This window comes from Ailuropoda melanoleuca, chromosome 4 (genome assembly GCF_002007445.2).
Source record: "Ailuropoda melanoleuca isolate Jingjing chromosome 4, ASM200744v2, whole genome shotgun sequence".
NCBI lineage: Eukaryota > Metazoa > Chordata > Mammalia > Carnivora > Ursidae > Ailuropoda > Ailuropoda melanoleuca.
This window is the reverse complement of record NC_048221.1, coordinates 19,547,472-19,572,142: the sequence shown is the minus strand read 5'-3', so window position 1 is coordinate 19,572,142 and position 24,671 is coordinate 19,547,472. Positions and strand designations below refer to the sequence as shown.

Below are 24,671 nucleotides of genomic sequence, written 5' to 3'. Positions count from 1 at the left end.
TTTTTAAAAAAAAAAAAAAAAAAAAAAAAAAAAAAAAAAAAAGAACTGCCCTAAAAGATATACTAAAGGGAGTCTCCCCAACTTAAAAAGACACCAGACAGTAACTTGAATCCATATGAAGAAATAAAAAGAACTAGGAAAAGTGACTATATAGGTAAATATAAAAGATAGTATATATGTTAAGTTTGTAACTCTTTTCCTTTTAGATTTACAAGGCAACTGCATAAAGCAATAATTATAAAAGTATGTTGGTGAGATTATAATGTATAAATATGTAATTTATATGATAGTAACAGCACAAAAAAGAAGAAGGGATTGGAGATTTATTGGAGCGAAGTTTTTGTATGTTATTAAAGTGAAACTGGTAGATTGAGATGTTAATTGTAATTTCCAGCGCAATCATTAAGAAAATAATGTTAAAAATATACTAAAAGAAACAATGAAGGAATTAAAATTGCACAGTAAAAATATTTAACACGGAAGAAGGCAGAAATGGAGGAATAGAGGAACAAAGAAGATACAAGACAGATATAAAACAAATAGCAAAATGACAGGTGTAAATCCTAACTTATTGTTAATTACAGTAAATGTAAATGGGTTAAACATTTTAATCAAAAGGCAGGGATAGGAAGATAGTTAAAAAATAAACACGATCTAATTATATGTGGTCTACAAGATACATACTTTGGATTTAAAGACATAAATACCTCAAAAGTAAAAGGATAGGAAATATATACAATGAAAATGGCACCCAAAATAGAACTGGTGGCTATGTTAATGTTAAACAATATAGACTGTAACAAAAATTATCATTAGAGACCAAAAAGGGACATTTTATAATGACAAAAGAGACAATATGTCTGAAACAATTATAAACATATATGCATTTAAGATAGAACCTCAAAACACATGAAGCAAAACCTGACAGAATTAAAAGGAAAAATAGAAAATTCAACAATGATAGTTGGAGGCTTCAATATATTACTTTCAATAATGTATAAAACAACTAAAAAGAAGATCAGCAAGGAAAAAGAAATCTTGAACATAATATAAACTAACAACACCTAACAGACTTCTATAGGACACTCTATCCAAAAATAGCAGGATATATGAACTTCTCTAGGACAGACCATATGTTAGGCCATAAAGAAAGCCCCACTATATTTAAAAGAACTGAAATCATATAAAGCATGTTCTCCAACCACTACGGAAGGGAGTTAGAAATGAATGACATAAAGAGATTTGGGAAAGTAAAAAATATGTGAATTAAACAATACACTCCCAAATAACCAATGGGTCAAAGAAGAAAACATGAGTGAAACAGGAATACTTCAAGATCAATAAAAATGAAAACACATCAAATCAAAACTTATGGGATGAAGCTAAAGCTTATAGCTGTAGTGCCTACATTAAAAAGAGTAAGGTCTCAAATCAATAACCTACCCTACACCTTAAGAAACTAGAGAAAGAAGATCAAACTAACATAAAGCAAGAAGAAGAAAGGGGATAATAAGTGAAACAGAGAAGAGAAAAATAGAGGAAAAAAATGAAACCAAAATTTGGTTCTTTGAAAATATCAACAAAATTGACAAACCAAGAAAAAAAAGAAAAAAAAAAGAAGAGAAGACTCAATTACTAAAATTAGGGATGAAAGAAGCGACATCATTACCAATGCTAGAGAACTAGAAAGGATCATAAGAGACTACTATAAACAAATGTATGCCAACAGATTATGTAACTTAGATGAAATGGACAAACTCTTAGAAAGATATAAACAACCAAAATTCATTTAAAATTAAAATAGGCTGGTGATGGGTAGTAAGGAGGGCACGTATTGCATGGTGCACTGGGTGTTATATGCAACTAATGAATCATCAAACTTTACATCAAAAACCAGGGATGTACTGTATGGTGACTAACATAATATAATAAAACACATTAAAAAATAAATAAAATTAAAATCTGAACAGACCTATCATAAGTGAAGAGATCAAACTAATAATTTAAAAGCTTCACACAAAGAAAAGTGCATGACCAGATGGCTTCATTGGTGAATTCCACCAAATATTTAAACTAGAATTAGTACTAATATTTGTCTTTTTGATTATATCCACTTTCAGTGTGAAGTGGTATCTTTTGTGGTTTTGATTTGTATTTCCCTAATGACTAATGATGTTGGAACGTCTTTTCACGTGTGTTTTGGCTATTTATGTATCTTTTTTTGGGAAATGTCTATTAAAATACTGTGCTCATTTTATTTGTTTATTATTATGTTATTTTAGTCACCAGACAGTACTTCATTGCTTTGCCCATTTTAAAATCGAGTTACCTTTTCATTCTTGAGTTGTAAGAGTTATTTATATATTTTACATGCAAGTCCTTTATTAGATATATGATTTGCCAATATTTTCTTCCATTCTGTGGGCTTTCACTTTATTGTTGGCATCCTTTGAAACACAGAAGTTTTTTTAAAATTTAAATTCAATTAGCCAACTTATAGTACATCATTAGTTTCAGATGTAATGTTCAATAATTTATCAGTTGCATACGACACCCAGTGCTCATCACATCATGTGCCCTCCTAAATGCCCATCACCCAATTACCCCATCCCCCCACCCACCTCCTCTCCAGCAACCCTCAGTTTGTTTCCTAGAGTTAAGAGTCTCTCACATGGTTTTTCTCCCTCTCTGATGACTTCCCATTCAGTTTAAATACAGAAGTTTTTAATTTTGATGAAGTCTAACATCTATTTTTTCTTTTGTTGCTTGTGCTTTTGGTGTCATAACTAAGAAATCACTGCTAAACCAAGGGACATAAAGATATACTCACTCCTGTTTCCTTCTAAGAGGTTTATAGTTTAGCTCTTACATTTAGGTCTATGATCCCTTTCCAGTTGATTTTTTTATACGGTATGAGGCAGAGGTTAGATATCAGGTTGTCCCAGAACCATTTGCTGAAAAGACTTCTTTACTCTTTATATTGTCTTGGCAACGTTATTGAAGTTCAATTGACTGTAAATATAAAGGTTTATTTCTAGACTCTCAATCCAATTCCATTGATCTTTAGGTCTATCTTTATGCAAGTACCAATTCTGATTACTGTTATTTTGTTGTAAGTTTTGAAACTGGGAAGTGTGAATTCTCCAATTTTGCTTTATTTTTCAAGATTGTTTGGCTATTCTGAGTCACTCTCTTTCCCCTATGAATTATAGATCAGATTGTCAATATCTACAAAAAGGCAGTGGAAACTTTGAGAGGTCTTGTATCAAACCTGTAGATCACTTTGTGAAGTACTGTCCTCTTAATAATATTAAGTGTTCCAATCTATGAGCATGGGGTGTCTTTCACTTATTTTGGTCTTCTTTAATTTCCTTTACTAATTATTTTATGTTTTTATACTTTTATAAATGGAGATGTTCTTTTAATTTCATTTTTGAATTGTTCATTTCTAGTGCCAAGAAAAAGAATTGATTTTTGTATATTAATTATGCATCCTGCAACTTTGCTGAACTTATTACTTCTGATACTGTTTTTATGGATGTCTTAGGATTTTCTATATACAAAATCATGCCATCTGAGGATAGAGATAGTTTTACTTCTTCCTTTCCAAACCTGTGCCGAATTGCTCCAGCTAGATGCTCCAATATAATGAATATAAGTGGTTAGAGCAGATGTCTTTCTCTTGTTCCTGACCTTAACAGGAAAGGATTCAGTCTTTTGTTATTAAGTATGATGTTGGCTGTGGGTTTTTCATAGAAGTCTTTTATCATAGTCTGAAGAAATTCCCCTCTATTTCTAGTTTGTTGAATGAATGATTTTATCATGAAAGTTTTAAAACACTGATTTTTTTAAGCCATTATGATGATCCTGTTTTTTTTATAATAATACTTTTTTATTATATTATGTTAGTCACCATACAGTACATCCCTGGTTTTTGATGTAAAGTTCGATGATTCATTAGTCGTATAACACCCAGTGCACCATGCAATACGTGCCCTCCTTACTACCCATCACCAGCCTTTTCTATTCCCCCCCCCCCCCCCCGAAGCCCTCAGTTTGTTTCTCAGAGTCCATAGTCTCTCATGCTTCATTCCCCCTTCTGATTACCGCCCCCTTTCTTTATCCCGTTCTTCTCCTACAGATCTTCCTAGTACTTATGTTCCATAGATGAGAGAAACCATATCATAATTGTCTTTCTCTGCTTGACTTATTTCACTTAGGATTCTGTTTTTGTCCTTTATTCTATTCAATGGTGTATTACATTGATAGATTACCATATGTTAAGCAAACCTTGCATTTCTGGGATCAATCCCATGTGATCATGGTGTATACTTCTTCTAGTATGTTCCTGGATTCAGTTTGCTAGTAATGCTGCTAAAGGTTTCTGCACTTACATTTATAAGGGATATTGGTCTATAGTTTGCTTTTCTTGTGATGGCTGCCTTTGATTTTCATGTCAGGGTACTGCTGACTTCATAAAATGAGTTGGAAGTGTTCCTGCCTCTTATATTTTTTATAAGAGCTTGTGAAGGACTGGCATTAATTCTTCTTTAAAAATTTGGTAGAATGCACCAATTAAGCCATTTGGTCTTTGGCTTTTCTTTGTGGGAAGTTATAAATTATTAACTTGATCTTGTTAATTTGTGATAAGTCTTTTAAGATGGATATAATCAGAGACACTGACTTGTACAATTTAAAAGTGTAAATTTTATGGTATGCAAATTATATCTCAATAATGCTATCATAAAAAAAGAATAAATGTGCCAAATTCTATATTTGGTGTGGTGGACTGCATATGTTCCCTCATGTCTGTTTCAGCTCAAATCCTTTAAAATGATAGTCAAGAAATACATATGCCCACAGAGACAAAGGAAACAGGAAATAAGAACACAGTAATCAGAAGAGGTGAATACATTTTGAAAGCTTTTGTGGTAACTGACTTAATATATTTGAGAACAACAACAGCCAAGAGCCTTTGGAAGTGACAGCAATAGGAAACAAGAATCTCAGAAACTGTAGGCTTCACCAGGTACCTCTGTGGGACTGGGATATGAAGGCTAAAAACAGGAAGATTGATTTACAGTTTCCCTAAGATCTCTTCTGCCATCTCATGTCCCTAGGTGACCAGGCTTTCCCCATCCTGTCAGAAGACTGAGGGATGCTCTCTGGAGTAGTTATTCACTGAGGCTCTGTTCTCAAGGGCTGAGATGCCAAAATGAAAACAGGTAGTCAGAGAAAGTTCACCTGCTGAACTGGAAGGTTCCCAGTCCCTTTTTGCTATTTGGTTTCCAAAACATTGGTAGGCTACTCCCTTCTTAGGAAGGGAAAAGGATTCTTGTCTCAGGAAAGAGACAAGTCCAAGAAAGCAGACCAGAAGATACAGGAATTAGAGGATATTCTGACCAAATGGCCAGACCCTCTTCAGTCAGCTACAGAGAAGCCTGGAGACAAGCCCCGCACATACATAGAGCTTCTCATTAGCACCAGACCACCTCACTTTTAGACACAGACTGACATCGAAAAGTCTTTACATATAGAAGGAAAGTCTCTAACATGTACATTAGAGACTGAAACAAATAAAAACAGGGCAAGTTTCCAGGAAAAGAAAAAGTGACCTGACAGTATCTGACAGATTTGACCTTGAGGAAACCTGAAAGAAGAGGTTTATTACAGAGAGGGAGTAGGAAATCCTAGCCAGATTTGAAAACCAAAAGAAAACAAAACAAAAAAGTGAATAACAAAAGAGGCAAATTCTAATTCTAGGAAAAAACAGAAAGTTTTATGAGAAAGGAAGTGTAACAGCATAGCAGTTGACTCACCACAGTACTTACTTAGCTGTAATAAAGAAGAGTCAATTACTGATTTAAACAAAAATGTATGCAAACTATATTGGAAGAATGAGAGGAAAGATATGTGTGTGGGAGAGAAGAGAGTCACCCTCATCTTCCATGGGAAGAAGAAAATAGACAAAAACTACCAGTTAAAATTTAAAATGCCAGTAGAAGCTTAAAGAACAGCAAAAGAATTCAAAGTGACTGCTTCTGGGGAGTAGAAACTGGACACGGGTCAGGTTGAACTAGGGAACCACCATTTTATGTTATGAGCTTTGTAATGTGCTTTGGCTTTTAAGATTATGTATACATATACACTGAATATTAACTACACTGAAATTAAAAACTTAAAAACCCATAAACTAGGGATGTAACTGTATGGTGACTAACATAACATAATAAAAAATTATTATAAACAAACAAACAAACAAACCCATAAGGTTCTGGGTATAGTGCCTGCACAGAGCAGGCTTTCAATAAATGAATAATAAATTTAAAATTTAAAAATGTGTACATATTGGTGTTATAAAAATATAATTTAAATTAAAAAGTAAGAGAATGATGTCAGCCTGAGCTTCTGACTGCGAATCAGTTAGTAGAACACACAAAGGATGAAAATGATCTATAATAGCCAACCCTGGATTTTCAGGCTCTACCCCACCCCTTAAGCTCTGCTTTGATCTCTGGCTAACTTTTGGTTCACTTCAAGGGCTGTCAATTCACCCATCCAAGAAGACAGGCTGACCTTACTGCAACGAGTTAATGGCAACAATCTGCAGAGATCCATGTCTGTGGAAAGGCAGGTAAAGTCAGATACTAGAAAATGACACCTAATACTAACTGATATAATATGATTAATAAAGGTCATACAAATAAAAGTGCAATGCATTACTGTGAAATGCAAATGCATTACTATGAAATACTTCTGAATGGAGGCAGAGCATGCAACTAAAATTTGCAATAGTTTGTTTATCCAGGGGTGAACTGAGTAGCACATTCTAAGGCAAAGACACAAGCCCTAGCAGTTTGTCAGCAGCTGGTACCACATGAAGTTTGGGAATGCTCTTCTGTTGTGTGGATCATGGGCCCATTTCTCTGCACTATCTGCCCCAGTGGTCTGGATCCAGAATCTGGTAGCCAATGGAGAGTGCTCACTTTTTCTTTCTACGGGTCACTTCCAGAAATACATTTTAATGAAGAAAAGTCGTCACCATTATTATAATTACAGTTATTAAACAGTGAAGTCTGGTTTGCAGGGGGAAAATATAAGGTGATTATTGAGTTCATAAGAAAGGAAAGAGTTCTGGTTTGCGGACAACTACTATGGCCGAGAGCAGCCTCCCATAGAGGCACATGGTCATAGGACTGCTATCAGTCAGGGAAAACTTGCCAGTGTTACTGGGGTCTGTCTGTATACGAACACTGCTGGCTTTCAACTTCTGGGAGCCATACACTCACAGCTGTAAAGTGGGGGCTGGTGAACCCTTTGCCCTAGGCAGCACCAGTCACTTGCACTCAGGCCCGGCAGGGGGAAAGCCCCTGGGCAGTCTCAGCTGCATGTTTCCTGTCCGGGGTGAAAAGCCAGTTTTAAGGTAGGTTTGTTGCTCACCTTGAGTTCATCTTTGCTCTGGAAGTTGTCCAGGAGGTGCTGGTAATGGGTGTCACACATCTGGCGGAGCAGCGAGAGAAGGCAGGACACGTACTCACCCTGAGGACCAACCAAAAAAACAAAACAAAACAAAACAAGACCACTCAGCACAGCTAATCACATGAGCTACTTCCCCAATCCACAGAGGGCAAGGAGAGAAGGAAGGGTCTGAGATGGCCCCAGTGATCATGAAAGGGAAGGTGAGAACTCTGGCCCTGAGAATGAGTTTTCTTTTCTGCTAAGGGAGACCTGAAGGGCCTGGGAATTTTAATGAGACCTCAGCAGCATGGGGCTAATGGAAAAACCTTAACCTGTAACAAAGAAGTACTGCAAAGTGAGACAGATAGTCTAGTTTTTTTCCTAGGAAATTTCTGGCTACACAGTCCTTTGTCACTATATGTTGCCAGGCCACCATACTGAAGTCTAAAGGGGTTCCTCAGAACAGGGTGCTCGGCCTTTTCTGGGCAGAATTGGGGCTCTTCCCATTGTGCTGGGTTGGAGTAGCCCTTCTACAGGATCTCTTGGGAACCTCCCAGAGCTTACATGTGGCTACCGGACCAGGAGGATGGAACACAGGTGAACATAACTTTCTGGAAAGCAGAGGAGTCAAAACTGATCTTTATGAGAAGACAAGTTATGGGCTTTAAGATAAGTAAAAATTTCAGGATAAAAAATGAATCATCAAAATTTCTTTAATTTTCAACTGTGGTAACATGGAAGATAACTGTGTTTTAAGGACTCCAAGACTTTCACCATCTTATGGAAATTTTTGGCATGGGGCAGCTGATCAAATGCTTTTGAACTCATGGAAATTTGACGATAGTTTTTTTTGTCTCTCAGAGCATTTCTAGACATATGAAATCATTATGCATATGTGTATGTGGAACATATGCATGTATATGAACCTCAGTTTCATCCAGAGAATGGGTTTAATAAGCCATAATTCATAGATTTGTTATGAGGATTGGAGGAATGAATGTACATGAAGCTTTTCAGTGGAAAAGTCAGTACATAAAAACGTACTGGGTAAATTATGCAGTTATTACCATCTTCATTACATCTATGTGATTTAGCATCGCTAAATGAGTCAGTATTTGTAAAATGCACAGAGCAGGTTTGGCCCGCAGCAAGCGCTGTGCAGTTGTTGTACAGAAGCTGGGGTTACCAGGACATAGCAGGGTATGCATGTTTTTACCTGCAGTGAAAGTGCCCTCAATAGGCGCTCCCAAGGGAACAGACATTTTTTCTATGCCCAGTGCTTCAGACATGCCTGTTCTCTGCTCTCCCTGCTCTCCCTAGCCTGCTGGAGCTTGGCTTGCTCCCACAGAGGATTCACTTCAAAGAAATCACTGCAGCCTCCCACCTGCCGACTGGAAGATTCCATGCAATCTGTTTATTGAGTTCTAATACCAGGGTTAAGAAGTCCACTCTGGGTATGGGAGTGGGGGCTGCCTCTCTGTCCCTCCTGAGAGGCTGCCCAGGCTGTTTCTCTTCTAATTGTCCAGTAATGCCAGTACAATTCTACCTCACCACAGTTTTCCTGATGCTAGACATTTGGATACAAACACTGTGGACAAAAACAACTAATCTCTAGATATAACCAAATTCTAAGAAAATTATTCTGCTTTGCAGCACATCATTTAGAAGAGCCTGCTCCTTGAAGGAAAAGTTCATTTTTCACTTTCAATCTCTTACTACGTCTCTGCTTCATTCTACGTAATAGAAAATGAGTTGGCATAAAGGCAGTGGCCAACAGAGACAGTGTGCAGGGAAACAGGATACAAAGCATTCCCCGCATCTAGTAGACTTCTGGGACTATAAACCTGGAGCTTTCAGAGTGGAGATGGGAACCAGTTGCAAGAAGGGAAGAGGGCAGCATGCTGACAACCATGCAGGAAGGGAGATGGAGATGAAGGTGGTGCGATGAGGAGGTGGAGGCTGGTGTGGGGGAGCCCCAGGTTAGAAAAGAAAGCAAGAAAACCTGAATGTTAGTTACTAACAGTGATCTCGGCTGTGCACTGCGGGCACCGCTGCCCTCTTACCGCCTCCTGAGCGTGCGATTTGCTCATGATGGTGAGCAGAGTCTGCAAGAGCACGTCCAGGAGGCTCTCCACCATCATTTCTACCTCTTCCATGACATCTGCCTCCTGGAGCGGGCAGTGAGAGAGCACACGGTTAGCACCGGGCCAAGCTGTCAGGCAGCTGGCAGCACTCCCTAAGTCAGTGACGTCAGGAGTGGTCTCTGACTGGATTCTTACCACTGAGCTCCGGCCTCACTAGCATGCAGTGGCAAGGAATCTGAGACAGTGGCTCTGAGAGAAGATGAGGCAAACCTGCCTCTGTTGCCCTGGTATGGTGGCCCGGGACTTCGCCTAACCCAGCACCACCTGATACCCACAGTTCTGAACCTCAGGTAATGAACCTAGGTCCACTGTAATATACAGGGCAGAAGCGAGAGTCCTAAGTTACATGCTTTCTTCGATTTCCCTCAAAAAGTCAGGAGAAAGCACAACACTGCTAACGCTTTGAGAAAATGGTATTCACGCCACAGGGTGTGGTGGTAGCACCTTCACTCTTGCTAACACACAACTGCTAATGCACAAGGAAGTGTCTCAATCTTTAAGAAGACTGTTTTCTCCTCAGGGTTTTCTTTCAGGTGATGTTAAGCTTTGCTGGCCCCAAATGCTTCTCAGTATGGCTGCATTTCACTTCTAGATCCTCAGCATTCTTGCTCGCGTTCCCTGGTTCACCTGAAGGACTCTGGTCTCAATGTGTCTTTCTTGGACAGCCTCACAAAAACAATGGAGCCTATCTCCTCACTAAGCTCTGCTTCTCGGCCACCACACTCTGAATCTAGGAAGAGTCTGTGCTATCCTTTTACAGACCTCTCACACTAATCTCACATCTTGTAGCCTGATTTCATTTATCTCACCGAGATTCCCATTGCCCCTTCTCTAGCCTCTTTATATTATTACTGGTATAAATGTCCATCTCTCCATCCATCCACCAATCGATTGTTCATTAAGCATTTACCATGTACCAATCACTGTTTGTGAACCTGCGTATACAGAGGTGAACAAGAAAGATAGTATCTCTACTCTCATGGAGCTTAATTCCACCCCCTACCTATCCATTCAATGTAATTATACTGTGTCCCATTCCACATGAAAAGTGTGAGCAGCTTCTGGGGCCAAAGTCTGCTTTCTCATCTGCTGAAGTGACTGTAACACTCTTATCTATGTTGTCTCCCTGACTAGTTGTAAGCAACCAGTTGCACGCAACTCTCTAGTCCCACAAAAACAACTAGACCATCTCCTTCAGGTTTTTACCTGTTTCCATTCCTCTTCCATTTCTCTCCTTCCCTTTATTTTCCCCTTCAATTTCTCTCTTTCCTTTAGCAAGAAGCCTCCCACCTCCTCAAGTCTGACCTTGGGCTGCTAACACACCTTATGTGCCTAGTGCTGCCTCTCTGAGGCCTGGTGGGAAGGAGAGCTGCCAAGCCTTGCCTGGAGCCAAGAGCAAACAATAGGGCCACTACAACCACCACAGGCACTCTGCCAACTGAGGCCCCTGTCTCCAGATGGTACTTTAAGTCTGGACACCAGAGCACCCTCCTGGGTCCCTACATCTTGCTCAAAGCAAAATACTCTTTTTTTCAGGACCTCTCCTGCTCTACATGGGTAGCCTAACCTGTACATTCTTATTACCTGGCTACCGGTCTTCATTTTAAATGTGCTTGAAATTTTATTCTCCAGAAACTTGATCTCAATTTAGTAAGATGTTGTAATAAAAAACTCACTCTTGTTCTTATTTTCTTTCTTTATACTTTCCTATAGTTTATACATTTTCTCTAATATGTATTTCTTCTATTATAATATATAAAATAAATATCATTGAAATAAATTTCTACCCTTATTCATGCCTGTTACATGTCTTTTCTCCACACCCCCCAGCCCCCGACAGATCTCTTTTTAAACGAAAAAGTAAGAGGAGAGAAAATAGGCAAAAGCATTACTAGTTGAAACCTCATCTTTAAAGTGCAATTCTCCCATCCCATGAGGCTCAGAGCCCTTGTGGGCAAGAACTATCTCTCATACATCCTGACCTCATCTGGCATGGTATAGGAATGCCATATGGGTGGAATCAAGCTGCCAGGAAGCTGACAGAAAAGTCTGAATGAGCAAACTGCCTCCTAGCCTGGGCCTGTCTCCCTGCTCTTGTGCCCGAGTATCCTCAGAACACTCCCAGGAACGCAGGATTAATACCTTTTGATAGAAATAGAACATGGCACAGGATTGAGCTTTCTGGTGTTAAAGATAACTACATTTCTGGATGGATTTATGGGAGCACAACTTTTTCAAATAGCAAAACTGTGCTGTGTGGAGAAGCCCACTGGGCATACACAGGCCTCCATTCACTTGGGCACCTTCCTGTCACTGATGAAAGCTTCTCTGACTGAGAAATGTACAAAGTGATCTTTGTTGGTCTGCCTCGGGCTAAAGTAATACAAGACGGGCGGAGCTGAGGCAGGGTGAGGTGGGCGTGGGGTCACTACCAGAGAGCTGGTCTTGACGATGGAGAAGATGCTGCCAAGAATCCCTGAGCAGATTAGCAGCTCTTTCTGCTGCCTCAGGTGAAGGTGAATGTGATGGAGAACCACGGGAAGCAGGATGCGGCGGGATTCTGAGAGAGAAAACACAAAGGTGAAGAAGCCCTTCAGAGGAGAACTAGCTACCTCTGGAAGCCAGTGGCACTGTGGTACTTAACTGGTCTCAAAGCAAGTGGGACTGAAACTGGTGCCAAGCTGGAATTCACTTCCTTCCCTTATGAGGGACTAAAAACCCACTAGACTTTGTAAGACATCCCACAGCATTAACCTTCCATCTCTTTCCTTCTTTCTCATTTTAAGCCTCGGTATCTATGACATTTTGTGCAGGATGAATGTTAGGGGATTACTTCCAAACGAAATCTCTTTAATGATTAGATTCCAAAAATAAAAGCATAGCTTGCAGTGAAAATTCCATTTAAATGACACACCTAGTTCTATGAACTATACTGATTGAACCTGTAGACTTGATATGGGTTACAAAAGGTGACTCTATGATGCTCTGGCTAGGTGGCCTGGCATGAACATTTACTTGGTGGCAGCCATTATGCCTACCTCCTTTTCCCCTCAGGCTTAGGGGACAGGCTTGGCGTGTCCACAGCAAAGAAGGGAACAGTAGAGGACTTGTCTTGTCATAAGCCTTTGATAATTAGCTAACGCTTATTGTCGATCCTAACTTTTCTCCTCAATGTTACCTGAACGTTTTCATCAGGAGATGACTATATTTAGAACCGTTGTCATGAAGGCTGAATCCTAGTTCAAATTCCTTTATTAACTCACCCTAAGGGACCTTAGGCTGGTTGATTCCTTCTATGGGCTTGCTTTTTCCCATCTGTACAATGAGGTGCTAATGGCCTTTTCTACATTTCCTTCACAGGTTTGAGGAGAAGACAAAGTGAAATACAAGTGTGAACATGTTTCGGGTGTTCTGCCCTCCCATGTGCTCAGTGACTGTGTGACTCTGGAGGTACCCTCCTACCTGGCCAGCATGATGCAGTCAGATTGCCAGTAATACAAACAAGACAGGGCATTTGGGATTTATTTGACCATAGTTAAGTATTCCAGATGAAATTCAGAAAAAACACTTTTTTTTTTCAGCCAAAGACAAATTATATGACTTACAAGAGATTTGGGGGCTGTAGTGTCAAATATTTAGAATATATTCAAATAAAATGGAATGACAGCTGTTCTATGTTTAAAAGGATGGTTGGACAAAAGAGAAGTTCATAATACATTCTGTAGAGCAAAACACCAACAGAGCAGGATTTATAACAACCAATAACTATCTGCAGAGGAAACAGTAGTTTGTTATTGGAACGTGCTGAAGAAGAGACCAGGCTGATATACTCTGAGAATGTAAGTGTTGCTTAAAAGACACCGCTGGTAAAAATCTTGCTTCAAGGGAGCTGCTGCAACTCAAACATTCAATGAAATGGAGATGCAAATGAAAATCTGGTGGTGGCTTGTCATCTCAAAATCCAACTACATAGTTCCATTGCCACATAAAGTTTAAGAACAGTTTCTCTTAAGTGATTATGGGAAGCAGCGAGTACGTACAAAAATATTAGAAATAAAGGATGCCAGTGAGGGCAGTCTGCTGTCCTCCTTCCCATATATTCGAAAGCATCTTCTTCAAGCAGCGCACAAAGCCTGAACGTATGCAGTGGCCTCAGTGCCAACACGTCCAAACCAGTGATAAAAATCTCCAGCCCAGAAACTGGTGAAGGGAGAAGTGTTAACTATAAAGACTGACTGGTAGAGAAAAGCTGACTTTCTTGGTGGCAGCTTTGCCATGAATAATAACCTATACTGGCAGAGTTAAGTTAAAGGGAACATTTATTTAGTATTTCAATTGTGTGTAGCACTTGGTTGAGAAATTACTGTTCTTACACTTTAAAAGTAAAAAAAAAATTTACTACCAAAAATTCTAATTATATAAATTCTAATAATAATTGTTTTGTGGGGCGCCTGGGTAGCGCAGGCATTGGGCGTCTGCCTTCGGCTCAGGGTGTGATCCCGGCATTCCGGGATCGAGTCCCACATCAGGCTCCTCTGCTGTGAGCCTGCTTCTTCCTCTCCCACCCCCTGCTGTGTTCCCTCTCTCACTGGCTATCTCTCTGTCACATAAATAAATAAAATCTTTAAAAAAAATTGTTTTGTTAGTGTTTCAGATTTACTTCTGTGACCTAGAAGTTTATTCTATGATCATGATATTCCATTTAAAGGATAAGGCTCATACTGATCTTAACATTTGGCCACTGAGTATTTGGTACCACTGCCAGGCTGATCATGCTGAATGTAGTTTCTGGTGTGAATACAGAGGTTCTTCCAGAAAGGTAGTCTGGGCTGTCTATTATTTGTTAGGCTGTCCTGACCTCTTGGGAAATGGAGGGCTCACTGTCCATCTCTTTATCTGATCCTTAAGAGGCTCTTTCAAAGACGGGCAAGGAATCTATCTGATTGGTGGGACAAGGAACAAAGTAAACACAGTGGGTCCTTAGGGCCCCCTTTAAAGGGTCTCTCTTATTTCCTTGACTTACCCTCATTCCCTTGGGCTACACCCTTCTCTCTTGTTCCCCCCTCCTTTCCCTCTGCTTTCTCATCCTGCAGGGGGTGTGGCAGGCCCTACTCTTGGCAGCCGGTTAGACTTGTGGGCCTGGAAGTTGCTCTGCAGAAAGGTAGTCTGGGCTGTCTATTATGCCCCATGGGCATGGCCCAGGCTGCAGGTCCCTAGGGATAAATCATGAGTGAGGCAGTAGGCCTCCGTCTTGACTGCATTATCTAACATAGTTTCCCAAACGCTCTGCATTTTTAGGGCCACAGGCTTCTTGCAGGATGGCTGATAAAACAGATCCTTTGGTTACTACTTGATAACGCCCTGGAAAGGAGGAAAGGTGAGTCTGACTCTCGTCCCAACTTGATTTACCTGAGAAAGAAAACAGGCGGCTATCCACAGTCCTGGCGATGGACTGGAGCTTCACCACATCCATTGACTGCCCAATGTGCACAGTGCTGGGCATGCTCCCCAGAGTCCCTCTTACAAACTCTGCCACCTCCTGCACGGTGAACATTTGCAGCAGCTCATCAAAGATGGTTGGGAAGGAATTAAGGAGTGCAGCCTGTAGAAGCAAGTGAGGCTGTGGTTAGTGCAGAGTTAGGTGTCTATCTCACATGGTCAGGTGATCAGATGAGGAGGTGAGAGGCTGAAAAGTCACTGCAGCACCCCTGGCTCATGGGGGCTCCTTCCAGGCCCTTGACTCCGCACATCCCTGCAGCATTCTTGGGGCATGGAACAGAAGAGCAAAAAGGAAACTAAAACAAGAAAACTTGCTGGGGCTCAGGCCACTTGAAGCTTTCATAACTTGCCAGTACATTTGCTGGCAAGAGAAGGGAACATAAAAAGAAATCAGCTCAATATGGCTTAATAGCCATAGTTGTTTTGCTCACAAAATGGATTTAAATTTTTTTGTCTATCTCTATGATCAAACTCTCGACTTTCTAATTTTGGTCTCAAATTCAAGCCAGGAACTGCTCAAAGAAAATATAGTGGAGAGAGCTGAGTGCCAGCAAGCAGCATGAGCTGAACTCCGCTCACAGCCCTGTAGCCAGCAATCCAGCTCTGAGAACTGGACCATTTTCCCAGGATAGAGACATTTATTTGAAACCATGAAATTTGAAGACTTTGTAAATCGTGTCCTTCATCTGTGATGCTTGGCAGTGTCAAGTGTAAATCCACTTGGGGATGGAGGATGTGCGGATTTAGTCAGCTAGGAACTCTTGAGGACTAGTGATTATGTTGGCATAGAGTTCAGCAACCTAGATGGCCCGTGCACGGGTGGGAGTGTGTGTGTTTGGAGACTTCTCCTTATGGATCTTGGCTCTGGTAGACCTATGAAGTGGCCTCTTCAAGACAATCTGATAATAGTTCCAGAGTTTTTCAGAGGCAGAGGAGTATAGGAGAAAGAGAATTTTGGAATGAGACAGACATGAGTTCAAATCTCCGCTTTACTACTTATCTATCATATAGGCTTCAGTGAGTTACTGCCTAATCCTCCGTTTTCTCATCTATAAAATGAGGATGATGTTACCACTTGTCTCTTGATATTGGCATGAAAAAAATTAGGTGTATGAAGTTAGGTTGCAGCAGAGTGGCTGGCACATCATTGGCCTTTGAGAAATACTGGTCCTCCTTCTCTCTTGTCTACATGGTAGCAACATGAAGCCAACTTTCCCACTTCTCAGTCCTCTTACACGATTAATCCAGAATTCACACAAGGGAATGGAGTGTCACTGTGAGACAAGAAGGTGAGAATGCACTCCTCCCATGTGGCATGTAGTGAAGCGGGCAGGGCGGGGGGCTGTTTTCCTTGAATGCTTCATCAGGCAGTAGACACTGGCCTAGAGTGAGTGAAAATCTATGCCATGGGGAAACAAGTCCGTCTGTGAAATATACTGCAGTCTGTGTTCAGGCCAGGCCCAAGGACAGAACTTAGATGAATTCTATCCAAAGATGCATAACTCCTTGGGATATCAAGGGGATTTTTTTTTTTTTGCAGAAATTAGAACAAGCACAAAAGCATATTATCATAAGCAGTTAGATATAAAAGACAAAGGGGGAAAAGCAGGCCTTTCATAATCCACAACAAATAGTAAATATTCTCTTAAATGGTGAGATTTCCTGTACTTTGCACCAGGACAGAAGGACAGTTGCACCCGAACATCTCCTAGTGGTCAGAAGCAAAGACATAAAATCTGTCGGAACCATAGACTTGCTGAGAGTTCTGAAACTCATGAAACATGAGCCTGGCACCAAAGAAGCAGGTCTGCCCCTGACTCGGGTCTAAGCCGAGACTAGATCTGAACCCTCCTGATGCGATAGGAACACGCCACAGAGTACAAGGCATTGCTAAGTTCTCAGTATGCATCTCTGCCTTGCTCTGTTAGCTACCTCTGAGCGCCCCATATCTATGTATGCTGAGGGGAAGAGTAGGTGTCCTGGGCCCTTGTTGGCAGGAACAGACGGGCAGGAGGAGAGATGGGAGGAAGAAGATGAGTTGTGTGGGGTACTTTGGAAGGGAGACCATGGAATGACCCTTTCTTACAGAGACTCCTGGAAACCTGGAGGAATTTCCACTCTTTTATAGAGTCCAGCTCACAGTTGTTTACTTGTTCTCTGGTCCAAGGGGCTTAAAGGCAATTGGCATCAGGGGCAGCGGAAGGTCATGTGGAAAACAAAAGAGCAGACTATTCTGATCTTAAAGGAAATATTTAAACATATATTGGCACTCATGACAGTCTTGGCAGCAACTGAATGAATGGACGAGAGTGATCTTTGCTGATAGGTTTTGAATAATAATTGGCTTCAGAGGGGAGGGGGGTGGGGGAATGGGATAGGCTGGTGATGGGTAGTAAGAAGGGCACATATTGCATGGTGCACTGGGTGTTATATGCAACTAATGAATCATCGAATTTTACATAAAAAACCAGGGATGTACTGTATGATGACTAACATAATATAATAAAAATATTATAAAAAATAAATAAAATTAAATTAAAAAATCTTAAAAAATACATAAAATAAAATAAAGCAAAATAAAATAAAGTCTGTGTGGAACCTCAAAAAAAATAATTGGCTTCAAAAAAAAATCAAAGAAATGCATCTATTAGATAAAATTCTGACATTTATGTATAAGAGAAAATATCCCCCTTGTGACTGTGATAATAAACAATATCCTTGATCCTCTCTAGGATGAGGTTCCCTGGGAAAGGTAACAGATTAGCTGACTGGACATTTTTATTTTTATTTATTTTTTAAATAATTTTTATTTTGTTATATTAGTATAAGGAAACAAATTTTCTTCCCACACTTATAATTCCAGTAGAATCTAATCTTAATTCTTAAACAAAGTTTTCTAGCTATTTCTGCCTATTTCACTCTTAACTTCTGGAATGGATAAGTACTAACATAAAGTTTATATTTTTTAATTTTTAAAAATTAACACAGTGACTAGGAAACAAAATTCTCTATACATTCTGAATATCCCCTTTAAATAAGATGTTCATAAATGACAAATAGTATGGTAACTAAATAGCTTTGGCCTAAAGAGGGCTTCTGAGAATAAAGTCGTGCTTTTTCTACACCATAAAGCCACTGGGCTGTTTTATATTTGGCAGCTAGGGCAGAGACAGCTTTGAAGTAAAAGCAGCATTTTGTTCTATTAGGTATTTCCTTGCAAATCACCCCTCACCCAACACATAGGAGTCTGGCAGGGCTTCTTCAACTCTAGAAGCCACAGGACAATTAAGCCACCTGCTAAGGCAGGTGACAATCCAGCAGCAAAACTTCCCTGCAGCTCACACACCTGAGTGAAAAGGAGTGTTTCTGAGTTTCTGCTGTCCAGACTGAGCACAAACCGGATGGACTGGAAAAGTTCTTGGATGCTGGACCGGAACTGTTCCTCCTCCATCCCACAGGTGGCTCGGGAATACAGGATCCTCGATTGCACAATAAACTTGAAAAGGTACTCCAAGGCCTGGAGGTGTGGGAGCAAAAGGGGTAGGTGTTAAAGATGGCCAACAACCAATAAAGCAGGGAATAAAGGGCAAAGTAACCGTAAATTCTATACTGAAATCAGGTGATGGACAACTTCAACTGTGGAGACAAGCACTTTTTCTCAAAAGTCCAAAGAGTCACTGAACAGCAGCTGCCTTCTTCCTGAGAGAATTACCGAATTATTTCACAATTGTTTTTGTGGTTCTAGAAAGGAGGAACCACAGGCTGTTATGGGAGCTATTGAATTCAAGAACATACGGGATCAAAAGAAAATTAAGTTTCTTCGCATTTTTTTTTCAGGTCTGGAAATAAGAGGCTTCAAAAGCAATGATGTAACTTCTCTTGAATTTGTTCCATGAAGAAAAAGTCCTTAAGGAATCTTCTGCACTTCTGAGATACAGCTGGGGCCTGACACGGTGCCAACCTTCTCACTGGGGATCAAGTCTGGAGAAAACTTGTCCCAGGTTGCACAGCCCCAGGTGGACCTGACACATTCACTCTCCATCCTCTTCCAAACTAGGGCACCTTCATACACAATTTTTGACCAATGCAGAAGATGAAACTCATATAACATGTTTTAGGAGTAGAATCTAATTCGGGGGAGTCCCTGCAGCTTGGCTCATGCTTATGAGCAGAGTAATTATCTTTTAAAAGAACAGACTGAAAATCCAAGACTATGCTTTCCAATCAAAGAAATGCCACAGATTTCCCAGACACTGGAAAGGCAGAGACACTGGGGAGAAACTTATCCAAGGATGAAACAAATGGAGTTCAGCTACTTGAAATATATAATAAGAAATAATTCTCAAGCTACCTTTCATGACCTATGAATGTATCAAAAGGTTTGGCAAAACAAAAACAAAGTTTTGTGGCCCATACTGAATTCAGCTGGCATGGAAAAATGGCTAGGTCAGAAAAATGCATCTTCCAAGGCTTGCACCAGTAGAAAAAATTACAGTGTGTGGCCTCATCAGCATGAATGCTACAGCCTCCGTTCCAGTAGCCTTTTAATGCCTGGTCTGAAAAGAACCAGGAAAACCTGTGCTACATACTCAATTTTGAAAAGGAAAATGTTTTCCTCATGACCAGTTTTTTTTTCTTTTTCAGTTTGAGACAGTTAATACAAGAGATGTATTGAATAGCTTGAAACATCTACTAGTTTCATAGTGAAAGGAAGAACGAGACAGCAAAATTGCTTGTACTTCCTGGTCATGAGTGGTGGAGCCCATGAAATTTATTCAAAATTCAAGGGTACTCCCAACCCTGTGTGGAGACAATGGAACACATAACTGTGGGTGAAGCGTCTGCTCTGTCCAGTTCTACTTAAGTTAATAAACCTGAAAGGAAAAGAGACCCTAAAAGTTATTACAACCTTTCTATCACTAAGAAGATCCATTGTGCCTACTCTTTCCTCTTCATGGTTCCCTGGGGGACCTGATGTAGTGAAAAGTGTCCTATCTTTTTAGAACACCTTGCCAAATACCATCCTCAAACTCACCAAAGATACCTCCTACAGGTCATTCATAAGGGAACAGACAAAATAATCAAGTAAGAAAACAAAGCACTCTTTATTTTCATCTTCCTTAGTGGTCAAACTTTCTTATTAGAAAGGCCATGACTTTGAAAGAGAAAGGAAGAGGTGGATATAGGTGGCAAGATGTACTGAATCAAGAGTAATAAAGAAGAAGAGGTTTCCTGGTCCGCACCTTATCACACCAGAAAGACAGTTGCCCGGCCAGGACCATGTGTATCCCGTGAAGGATGAGAAGAGGATTGGATAGAGACTTACTGGTTTAGTCAAGAGGACTTATCAACTAAAATTTGATGAAGACCTGATAAAACCTTAATACTGGATGCATTAGTGTGAGATGCCATTCAAACAAGCTTGAAATGATGAGAATATGTATGAAAGTACCTCAGAAAAGTGCTCCCCCAAAGGGAACTCTTGCTTCTTTCCATCCAAACCTGATCTTCTCCCAAAGTACATTTCCCAAAGTAACCCTGACATCAACCCAGCTGATCTAGCCAGACTCCTTGGAACCAGCCTCAGTTCTTCCTTTTTGTCACCTCCCATCCAATTTAACATTTGAAATCCCCAGCTTTGGTCACATCAGTCACTTTTGGGTTGCTTGAAACAACCCTGAGATCATGACCTGAGCCAAAATCAAGAGTCAGAAGGTTAACTGAAGCCTCAACGAGGCTTTTAAACATGCTGTTTCTTCTGTCTGGAATGCTCATCCCCCAGGTCTGAACACTGATTTCAGCCCAGAGGTCACTTCCTCAGAGAGGCTTTCCCTAAAATCTTGATGTGAAGTAAACCTTCCTTTCCAGCCAGTCTATCCTATGATCCTGTTTATTCCCTTCATAGTATTCATCAAGTTGTTTTTTTTTTTTTCACTGACTTTGTGTATTTATCTGTGTTACATGTTTGGCTGTCTTTCCTCCACTTGGATGGAAGTGCTATGAAGGCCTAGCCTTTTCTGCTTGGGCCCCTGCTGAATCCCCAGTGGCTACTACAGTGTTTGACACATGGAAGGTATCAAGAAACATCGAGTGACTGAATGACTGAATGAATGATTCCAGGCGGGAAGCATATCCAGGAGCTACAGGCACATCATCCGACCTTTCTTTTTTCTTTTTTTTTTTTTTTTAAGATTTTATTTATTTATTTGACAGAGATAGAGACAGCCAGCGAGAGAGGGAACACAAGCAGGGGGAGTGGGAGAGGAAGAAGCAGGCTCATAGCAGAGAAGCCTGATGTGGGGCTCGATCCCATAACGCCGGGATCACACCCTGAGCCAAAGGCAGATGCTTAACCATTGTGCCACCCAGGCATCCCCCAATCTTTCTGCCTTAAGATAACATTATTAAGAATAAAGATCTTCTGGGGCAAAAATCAAGGTGGGGAAGGGAGAATTATGTAGTCCAAGGCATTCCTGAAAGCAGGCCAGGGTACTAGGATGTCTACACTTGTCCTACATGCGATAAACCATTGACATTATTGACAACTGCAGGGTGGGCCCTTTACGTACAGTGAGCTCAGTACGTTACCCGCATGGCTTCCTGAATGTGGTCCTGTCGAATCAGTTCTGCTGAGCAGTCCATGTACCACTTCAAACAGCGGATGAGCTCCCTGGGAAAGAGAACAGTTCCAGAAATCCCACTTTAATTCAAAAGCAATGCAGCTTGAAAGTTTTGCAGCCCAGAATTAGCCACACAGGAATAATATCCTGCTGGTGAGCTGGAATGAAGTGATGGATCTGTAACAGCTATAGAATCTCCAGATCATCTGAGACCGACAACATACTTCATCCACAGAGTTGCTACATTTTAATTAGCAAGTATAATCATTCTTTCTCACTCTCCCTGACACACATTTCTTCTTTGATTATAAGAAAGTTTTCCCCAAAGTCCTGGACTTTGCATGTATTTTTGTTTTGTCTAAACTTGCTGTGTCTCCAGAACATACAATGACTAGTAAATAGTAGACACAGATAAAGGAATACAGTCCCTTGTGCCCCTCCTTGCTCCTCCTTTATCTCATATATTTTATTTTCTTAGGACAAAGTAACCTGCGTGAAGGAAGATGACAGGATCAGAAGGCCTGTGCCTTACATGGCAACAAGGCACAGAAGTTCAAGTACATGTCAAACAGAACAGAAAGCAGGGTCTTGAAGAGATATTTGTATACCCATGCTCATAGCAGCATTATTCACAGTAACTAAAAGGTGAGAGCAACCCAAGTATTCAACGGGTAAGTAGATAAACAAAATGTGGTATGTATGTACAATGGAACATTATTCTGCCTTTAAAAGGAAGGAAATTCTGACACATGCTACAACATGGATGAACCTTGAAGACGTTATAAGTGAAATAAGCCAGACACAAATAGACAAGTATTGTTTGATTCAATTGACATGAGGTACCTAGAACAGGCACATTCAGAAATAGAAAGTATAATGGTGGTTGCCCAGGGGCAGCGGGAGGGGGAAGGGTGATGGGGAGTTAATATTTAATGGGTACAGAATTGCAGTTTTGCAAGATGAAAAAAGTTCTGGAGATGGATGGTGGTGATGGTTGTACAACAATCTGAACATACTCAATGCCACTGAGCTATATATACTTAAAAACAGATATTTTATATTCTATGTATTTTACCACAATTAGAAAAAAATTAAGTAAAAAAAAAAGGTCAGCTGAATGAATGGTGGTTGTCACTGAACTTTTTTAAAGCCTGTCTTTCTATTCAAATACAAGTCCTAATAATGATACCAAATGGAACTTACTTGTATGCCAGGGCCCCAGCAAAGTGTTTCTGGATGTATGTGTCCATTACAGGCCGGAAGTGGAAATACTTGATGTCTCTGAGCAGGTTGATGATGAAGACCTAGAGGAGATGGAGTGTTCCAGGGTTCACTGGAGGCCTCGGGCCTATCTCCATCAGAGAACAGAACTCTTGCTTCTTTAAGGAATGACAAACTCTCAGTGTTTTCTCTAGTGTCCCCCATGGGCAGAGAATGTAAGATTTCTATTCTGTGTCTGTATTTCTGTCTTGCCTGTTCTATTCCTACAGCCCCTGGCCTCTGAATTTGGACTTGGGGCTCATATGTCTGTGCCAGTGTCACTCTCTTCACAATAATGCTGGGTGGTGTAATACAGATTAGAAAAAAGCAAACAGTACCTGTGTATGGTGGCATAAATATGAAGGTGTCTCAGAAAACTTGGAAAAGAGAGGAAAAAAGATTATCCTCTAAGCCAGCTCAGACTGTGAAAGGCTGTGTCCTTCAGAAATGGGGCTGGCTGGCCAGGAGAGCAAGGGAGAAGAAAAGCCAAAGGGGCAAACTATGCAAGTGTCATTTTAACACTCTCCTCTGCTCCACATCTATCAGGTAGACTTACAGTAGGTGGTCCGCCTTGAATGTATAGCACTCCTATGGGACTAGATCTATTAAGCTAAATGCAATGAACATTCAAATCACTGTCCATTCTCATTAGGCAACATTTGGAGACTCTGATACTCAAACAACTGCACACAGGGAGACAGTGTGATGCTCAGACCAGCAGGGGTGAGTCTCTGCTCTTCCTGGTGGTTATATCCTACTCTGCAGGTGAAAAAACAGGCCATCTGGTTTCCTGTATTTGTCTCTGAGCATTTTGTTGGTGTAGGTCTCTATTTCAGGGGCTAGGTAACTCTGCAACAGTGATGAGACTGAGTATCAGAGGTACAAAGTTGAAGCCAGACCTGACCAGGCTGAAGTCTTCAAATTTCATGTTGTAGGGATCTGCCTGGTAAGTTGGTTGGTTGGTCTTCTTTGGGTGACACTCCTTAGCTCCTTTTCTATTGGGAACATCTATACCTTGCATTGACTCATTCTAATAAATTGCTTCCCTTGGATTTTTAAAAACGTGACAGAAATGAAGGATGGGTGAGACTTACCAAAGACTGAAACACCAACAGGCCATATTTCTCTGTATTATCATCCAAAATCACAAAGAGTGTATCTAAAATGTCTTGCAGAAACTGTAACATAAAAAGCAGAGGGTTCAAGTTTAGGACCTTGTACACATGGTAAAACTTCCATATACCAATGAATTTATCTCTCAATAAACAAACTCAAATATCTCCTAAGATCTCAAACCACCATTTAAAAATAATCGAGTGTCCCACCTCCACCTAGCTAAGCGATAACTAGGTGGACTCGAGGTATTTGTGTACCGCCCAAAGGGCCCTGAGAGAGATTTGGAGAGGCTCTTTCTCTTGGGTAAGTGCTTAACTTAAAAGAGCAGTTACCTAAAAAACACAGGACACCCATGTAGAATTGTAACTTTGAAATAAAGACAATCTAAGTGATTCTGATGCCAAATTCATTTTGAGAAAAAGAGCTCACTGTCCCAGGACCCCAAAGAGTGCAGTAGTCCCTTACTCTCTATTGTGGCCTAACTCTACAGAGGACACTTGAGTAAGGGTGTGGCAGGCTAGGCCTTAACTACAGATACCATGTTTTGGTCTAGAAATCAGTATTCTGGGAGAAG

At 40.5% G+C, this 24,671-nt stretch overlaps 1 protein-coding gene across 3 annotated transcripts in view; it reads right to left on the bottom strand.

The window, feature by feature from the left end:
- The window catches only part of DOCK3 (dedicator of cytokinesis 3), a 480,644-nt gene that overhangs the window by 58,815 nt on the left and 397,158 nt on the right, over nucleotides 1–24,671 (bottom strand). For all 3 annotated transcript variants that reach the window (XM_034658384.1, XM_034658385.1, XM_034658386.1), the window contains 8 exons: nucleotides 24,076–24,159; nucleotides 22,925–23,025; nucleotides 21,690–21,771; nucleotides 18,448–18,618; nucleotides 15,012–15,204; nucleotides 12,035–12,162; nucleotides 9,480–9,626; nucleotides 7,441–7,539 (listed from right to left, as the gene is read on the bottom strand). In XM_034658384.1, the coding sequence (XP_034514275.1) occupies nucleotides 7,441–7,539; nucleotides 9,480–9,626; nucleotides 12,035–12,162; nucleotides 15,012–15,204; nucleotides 18,448–18,618; nucleotides 21,690–21,771; nucleotides 22,925–23,025; nucleotides 24,076–24,159 (1,005 nt within the window). The remainder of the gene's footprint in view (nucleotides 1–7,440; nucleotides 7,540–9,479; nucleotides 9,627–12,034; nucleotides 12,163–15,011; nucleotides 15,205–18,447; nucleotides 18,619–21,689; nucleotides 21,772–22,924; nucleotides 23,026–24,075; nucleotides 24,160–24,671) is intronic.